Source organism: Corylus avellana, chromosome ca9, assembly GCF_901000735.1.
Source record: "Corylus avellana chromosome ca9, CavTom2PMs-1.0".
In the NCBI taxonomy this organism is placed as follows: domain Eukaryota; kingdom Viridiplantae; phylum Streptophyta; class Magnoliopsida; order Fagales; family Betulaceae; genus Corylus; species Corylus avellana.
Genome location: NC_081549.1, coordinates 18,697,962 through 18,705,624, shown reverse-complemented (window position 1 = coordinate 18,705,624; position 7,663 = coordinate 18,697,962). Strand labels below are relative to the sequence as shown.

Genomic DNA, 7,663 nt, shown 5'->3' with positions numbered 1-7,663 from the left:
CTTCTAATGAACCAGCATGCATGAGAGAGAGAGAGAGAGAGAGAGAGAGATTTTTGGGAGAGGAGGAAGAAGAAGTCCCTTTCTTCCCCAACCGTCAATATGGTAATAAATAAAGAATATTATCATATTATACTGAGATCGGTATATTACAAAGATATGGTAATGAAGCATTGTATCTTGGACATAAGCAAGAGAAATGCTATTTTGTATTCTCTCACAACATACTCATTCCACCTTTAAGTCAATCTTAATTAAAAATGAAAAAAAAAAAGAAAAAAAAAATCAATAGTATGCCACATCAACAGAACATTTCTAGATAAACAAACCTTTATTATCGAAATAGAAGGTAGCTAGCTAGAACCGATATGCTTGAACCCCCAAGCTTGTGCTTCAACGGACGTTGTAGAATTGTAGAATTTCAGACTTTACTGTGTATATATATGTTCGAACACCCTAATAAATAACTTGAAGGTTCCACATTTTGAATGACTTTCAAGGCTTTTTTACCCACTAATTGTACTATTAGTACTTATTCTAATATAGCAAAAAATAAAAACGTACGATCGATGTCTAACCTCCAATATTTTGCCGTAATGCTCCTTTCAAAATTCCATACTTTAGAACTTAATATTCACACTGTTAATTAATCTCAAAAGTAGTTAGGTACACGTACACTAGAGTCCAAGTTCAATGCATTGATGTTCTGGTTGGGTTGAATCAGGTACAGTAGAATTTAAAAGATTGATACCCGCCGCCACTAAACGTACGGTTCCATAAAAGACCAGTGCTGTATTAGTTCTCTCCTATAAATCCTCTTCCAAGCTCTTCACTTGAAGCTTACAACACAAACAGAGACAATAAAAAAGACCACATTAAAAAGTCCCTTTGTTTGCCACCAAATGCAAAGAATAAGGAACACAAAGAACCCAACCCGTGAATTGTGGCTCGAGCGCCTAGGGTCGGCGTTAAGGACCATTCTGGCCTGCTCCATAGTTGGCTGCACCACCCTCTACGGACCGGTTACCCTCCAACGCTTACTAGCATATCCAGCTTTCTCTTACCTAACAACTGTTCTAATCGTTTCAGACGCGACGCTTGATGACACCCTAAGAGGCTTTTGGCATGCTTTCTACGCTACACTTCAGGTTACAATCCTCTCGGCACTCGGCTTGTGGCTGGTTGGGCCTGCCCGGTTTACTAACGGCCTGGCGGCGGCTGCGGTGGCGCTCAGCACTTTTGCGGTGGCATTGCCGGAGTCAACACACTTGATGACTAAAAGATTAGCGTTTGGGGAGATTGTGATCGTGTACGTGGGGGTAGTAATCCAAGGGGCGGAAACTAAAGTCATTGAGCACCTCATTCGTGTGGCATCAAGCGTGGCTCTCGGAGCCATGGCTTCGGTTCTAGCTATGTTCTTTCCATACCCTCGGCTGGCCTACAATGAGGTATTAATAATTAATTAGTATTTTTATGTCTAAACATTCTCTTGAATACTGCTACGCTAAGCTACCTTCGAATTCGATGGGATTTTTTTTTTTTTTTTTCACTACGGCTCCGTTTGCTAATGGACTCAAAAAACGTCTCATACTATTTCTCTTGAAATCAACCTTTCAGCATTTTTACTTTTTACATCACATTAATCACTTTTTATTACTATTCAAATAAAAAAATTCATTACAAGTCAATTTTTTTTTTTTTTTTTTTTCATACAAAACATTCTTATTTTAAATCTGCTACAGATTTAAGCCACTTCTTTTAACATGACGGGTTGTACTGTAGGACGAGATAAGCCTACTTGTCCATGTAGGGCTACATGTACCCTTTTTGTTTAGGAAAAAGGGGCGGTGGGGAATGGGTTAATTGGCATGATAGTTAACCAGAAGGAGCGGCCAAGCTTGGGAATAGTTTAATATGCTCTTCTTTTCTTTTTCTTTTTCTTTTTTTTATGCCACGGTCAATCAGTACACAATTATGCATGGACTTTATACTCGCAAGATGTAAATTCCAAGCTCCCATGTCTGCCCCTCCAAACCAATGAGAAAGACAGTTCTTTTCTTGATTTCTTAGTTACTTGGGGCTTGTCGGGAAACAATATCATGAACTAATATTAATTATACGATTCTTGAGTTATGGTTAAAAGATAATGTTCCTAGGTTGACATGAATTGAGATTCCCTCTAATTGAGGAGAAATTAGAGATTCTCCAATTATTAATAGTGACCCTTCATTTTAAATCTAATGGTCTATAAAATATTAGCTGCTTGTATATAACTGAGGCATTAAATGCTGGCTTTTGTTTTACCGAGGTTTAAATGATTTTATAGACCATTAGATTTAAAATGAAGCTCCACGATTAACAATTGGAGAATTTCCAATTTCTCCTCAATTGGTTAACTATTATGTTTTTAATTTGCTTCATCTCTCGATTCTTTGATAATGGGACCGATCGAGACCCTTGTAATCTACAAGTAGCCATGAGGGTATTCACATTCTATGCCGAATTGAAGAAGCCATAGACTAGGTATGTGGCATGTGGGCTCGCAATACTATGTATTGAATCATTGAAATTCGCAGTAATTAGTTGTTTGAATTTTAAGTAATTTAAGTAGATTCTATATAGGACCACCTACTTGATGAATTTTAAGTAATTTAAGTAGATTCTATATAGGACCACCTACTTGAGCAAGTAGGTCTCATATGTGCCCTTTTACATTAAAAGTCCAAATTGCTAGTAATTTGAGTAACTAATTGTTGTGAATCAGGAGCTTGCCGGTTGTCAAAGTGTACCCTTGAAAAGTACAAATAAAATGAGGTTTCTCTATATTACAGGTGAGGAAAACATGCCAATTATATGCTGAAAATGCTTCGAAGAGGTTAGGGAACTTGGCGGAGGCCTTTTTCGCCCCAGACAACTCAATTGCCTCTGACTTTGTCTCCCAAGCAAATTCCCTTTCTGAAGCAGGATCTAAGTTTATTATAAGCATACAAAAAAATATGGTAAGCTAATATAACAGAATTGTTCTACTAATTTCTTCAAAAAAAAGAATTGTTCTACTAATGCATATTATGATTGGTAGCTTAGCTTTCCTAGCTTCTTTTCCCCTTAGAACATTCACATCCGATTCAGCAAAAGTTTAGCTAAATTTAGCCAAACTCTTAGCTAGTTTGCTGAGCCTAATGGATACTAATTTTAATACTATGAAATGCTATTTTGTTGAGTCAGATGTGAACCATCTAAGCTTTTGGTTGTTCAAATAGCTAAAACTCACATCCTTCCTATGCCAGGACGGCATGTTGTGGGAGAGACCTTGGTTACCATTCTTCAGAGCCAATTGCATGAACCTAGGAGAACAGTTGCAAGAAATGGAAATACCAATAAGAGGGATGGAAATTGCACTAACTTCTTGTCAGTCCTTCCCTGTAAGCATCAAAGGTGAAGAAGAGCTAAGAAATGTCTTGCAAAGTTTGACAGAACAAATGGGAAAACTAGAGCAAGCCAAGTGTTATGTGCCGTTTGGTGCAATAGCAGCCCAAGAAAGAGCAATAAATTTTTCAGAAAAATTCAATCGGAACCTTGAAAACATTTCGATAACCCCTGAAGACCTACCAGCTTCATTCTTCATCTATTGCACAGAACTCTTAAACAACTTACTCATTCCCCAAAATCCGAATTGCATTATGGAAATTGACTCTCAAAAGAACAACAATGAAGAATCGAGTCATTCAGACAAACAAGCCCATTATATCTTCCAGAGGACCTGGAGACTTTTGAACTTAAGGCCAACCAGCCAGAATTTGGTATTTGCATTCAAGTGCTCAGTTTCTTTAGGTCTCGCCGTGCTAATTGGTCTCATATATAACATAGAAAATGGATACTGGTCAGGACTCACAATTGCCATTACTTTTGAAACGGGACGACATGCAGCGTTTTCAGTTGCCAATGCTCGAGCACAAGGGACAGCAATGGGATCGGTGTATGGAATCCTCTGTTGCTTTATTTTGCAAAATCATGTGGGTTTTCGACTTTTACCTCTTCTTCCTTGGATCATCTTTACCAGTTTCCTGAGGCATAGCCGGATGTATGGCCAAGCCGGTGGGATTTCAGCAGTTATAGGAGCATTGTTGATATTGGGTAGGAAAAATTATGGCCCTCCTGGCGAGTTTTCGATTGCTAGAATCACAGAGGCATCAATTGGGTTAATTTGTTTCATAATGGTAGAAATACTTGTGCACCCCGTACGAGCAGCAACTCTGGCCAAAACTAAACTGTCAACAAGCTTTGGGGCACTTCATGGGTGTTTCAAGGACAAGGTTCTTCACGCCAAGCAGAACATGCGCTATTCAATTTTTCCCGCAATGAGAGAAAAGCACAAGAAGCTAAGAGCCCAAGTCAATGAACTAGAGAAGCTGATCACAGAAGCAGAGTCGGAACCAAATTTCTGGTTCTCGTCTTTCCCCTGTGATTCTTACAAAAAGCTCCTAGGACCCTTATTAAAAATGGGGGATCTTTTACTCTTTGCGAGTTATACAATAGAATTTCTCTCACAAGTATCATCGCGGGCTGGAGTTTCTTTGGAGGAGCTCCAAGAACACATTAGTAATGATTTAGAGCTTTTCAAGAAAGAAGTTGGCTCTACATTAAAATGCCTGGAACAGGTTACTTCAATCAAGTCTCTTGCAGCACTTGAAAAAAAATTGCAGAAGAAAAACGCATCAAATGACATTGAGTTGGGAAAATCAACAAATGCAAATCCATTCAGGGTTTCAAGTGCAGATGAAGAAGAGGTTGAGAACATTGTAAGCTCCTTTCTCCGACATTCAAGGAAAGTGGCTGACAAAATGTATACCAGCGAAGGTGAGGACAAGCTCAAAAACAAAATGGTTCTTTGTCTATGTGGCCTAGGGTTCAGCATCAATACTCTGATGAAAGAGACCATGAAGATCGAGAAAGAAGTAAAAGAACTAGTCAAATGGGAGAATCCTTCAAGCCACATAAATTTGTATGAAATTTCCTGTAAAGTTAATACTCTGCATACATAACATATCTCGCATTACAACCACCAAGTAACATTCAGAAGCATGCTGGCTCATCATAAATCCACCACCACCACCACAACCTAGAAACCTTTAGGATTGAGGTTTGCTTAAGACAATCATGCAACCACACTTAAGGCAATAGAAATATAGAAAGACTAATGCTACACATACTCCCACTTCCTTACACTCACTTCTCCACACTTATGGGTGGCTTTTAAAATTACCATTGGATTTGTGATGGATTTTTATTAGATTTTAATCCAATGGTAGTTTTAAAAACCACCTATGGACGTGGAGAAGTGAATGAAAGGAAGTGGCGGTAAAACCCAAGCTATTGACAAACTGTTAGAACCGTCCTATCAAGGTACATCTCCACCATCCATAACAAATAACAGAATTCAAAAGTCCCATGTCAGGTCACACCAGGCACTTAACTGCATTCAATCAAATCACAAGCCACAAAATGTCAAATGCTCTTACATGTCCTCAAAGCCTCCTGTGACTTGGTTAGATTAAGGACTCAACTGCAAAAGCCTAATCCTTGTTGCAAGAATAAGGCAAAACCCTGCTTCACTATTTGCAATTGGATGACAGTAGAAATGTGACCTCAAATCTTCTAAGCTAAGATTGCCAACAATAGAGATGATACTAGATAATTTCATGTGATGGTCATAGATTTTTTTTTAAAAATAAAAAATAAAAAATCTTACACTAAAATTCCTTAATGAGAGATCATTTTTCATCCCTAGGGATATATCTGGATTTCCTACACACATAATTTCCAGCTCCCCTACGCCACCGTGCCACCAACAGCCAACAGCCAACAACCATGAGGTTGGAGACAGGACCAATATATCAAAAATCATAATTAATAGCATCACCAAAACTAATGCAGTCACTGAAACGCGTACACAAAGCAGGAACATATTACTGAACGGATTGAGTTTTCTTGAAAACAAAGCAGAAAAGTGACGGGGGCTGTAGGAGCACCATACTATTGCATGTAAGATTCAAAACAGGCATTCATGGTTGCAAAGCAACAATTTTGACTACATCAACTTATATCCATTTCTGAAACAGTCTACAAAAATGGCATGACATCCCTATCACAAACACATAAAAGACTGAGAAAAACTTTAGTTGCCTTCGTATTTCGGGTCAGCCATCACATAATGATACGCTATCACCAGTACAAAAATGAAGACGCCAAGAAAATTGGCAAAGAAACCGAGGTCTTGATCGTCAATCATCTGTTAACATAGCATGAAAATAATAGGAACTTAGTACCATGTCCCAAAACATCAAAATATCATTTCTCATTGTTGTCAACTAGGAATTCCTAGAGGTAAACAAGATCAGTAAATAGATGTCATATCAAAGGTAAACTCAAGCTCAAACTATATATTTATAAGTACCGAATTCACATGAATACTCTCTAGAAAATTTTAATTTCTCAGCACAGAGAAACAAAATCTACGATCGTCCAAACAGAGATCAAGGAATATAATCCAAATGCAACCGAAGTTGAACAGTGACTTTTTCTTTTAAATTCAAATTAAGTGTATTTAATTTTACGCATTAGAAGTTCCAGAACAAAATCTAACAAGAAATGCAATCCGGAAGAGAAATTAGACTCCCAAAATTGATAAAGCAAAACCCTAATTTTTCTTTTTCGTTGAATAAAATTACAAATGAATGCGGGATCTAAGGCAACCCTAGAATCAACAATGGGATCGGAATTTTGAGATCAACCAAATGAGAGTTCAGAAAGGGAAAAAGGCGAAGGTTGAGAAGCTTACGATGTCACGCAGGGATTGTTCGTCTCGATCTCGATCACGACCACGAAGTGAGAAGCTCTTCCAACTTGACTCTCGAGGCTATGGAAATATGGCTGGAAACTGATAATATAGTCTACAGGGCTGCGTAGTGGGCCGAACTATTTATAGTCAGAGGTATTGGGCAAAAAATCGGCCCGGGCAGGCGTAGTTGGGCCTGGACCCCTTTTGATAAATGTCCATTCACAACTGCTCATACGATTTGCGACAAAGATTTCTTATAAACTGATTTGTGAAATTTTTTTGTCAAATATAAAAATGAAAGTTATTTTAGAGTGTCGAGTCTCACATAAAAAAATAAAATAATAAAATAAAAAGATAATCTGAATAAATAAAAAACTTAAGTATAAAAATTTACTTAGAAGATACTAAAAGATATTGATGCTATGATACTATTAAATGGGAAATGTTAGGTGTTTTCTTACTGTTTTCTTTGTGTCCTCTTAGTCCTAGGTAAATATTATTTTACAAAAATTAAAAAAAAAAAGACAATTGCTCTTATTTCACTTACTTGGTTTTTATAAAATAAGGAAAATGTTAGGTGTTCTTCTAGTGTTCTTCTGGTGTCTTCCTAATTATGATATGTCTTTTAAAATTACTAATAGATTAAAAGCCAATAATAATAATCTCAAATTCAACGATAATTTTAAAAGTTACATCACAATTAATTAACATTTTTCATAAAATAATATTTTTTTAAGAAAACGTTATTTCCCTTATTAAATTAAGCTGGTTGTGACCAAGGAAAAAGATTCCCAACAAAGCCGAAAACTTTGACCACAAGGAAAAATA

At 37.2% G+C, this 7,663-nt stretch overlaps 1 protein-coding gene across 1 annotated transcript in view; it reads left to right on the top strand.

The window, feature by feature from the left end:
• LOC132162411 (uncharacterized) overlaps window positions 1-5,039 on the top strand; it is an 11,573-nt gene extending 6,534 nt beyond the window's left edge. Inside the window, exons 4-6 of the mRNA XM_059572644.1 lie at window positions 1,087-1,445; window positions 2,829-2,996; window positions 3,285-5,039. Coding sequence (XP_059428627.1) covers window positions 1,087-1,445; window positions 2,829-2,996; window positions 3,285-5,039 — 2,282 coding nt within the window. The remainder of the gene's footprint in view (window positions 1-1,086; window positions 1,446-2,828; window positions 2,997-3,284) is intronic.
• Window positions 5,040-7,663: the final 2,624 nt, after the last annotated feature.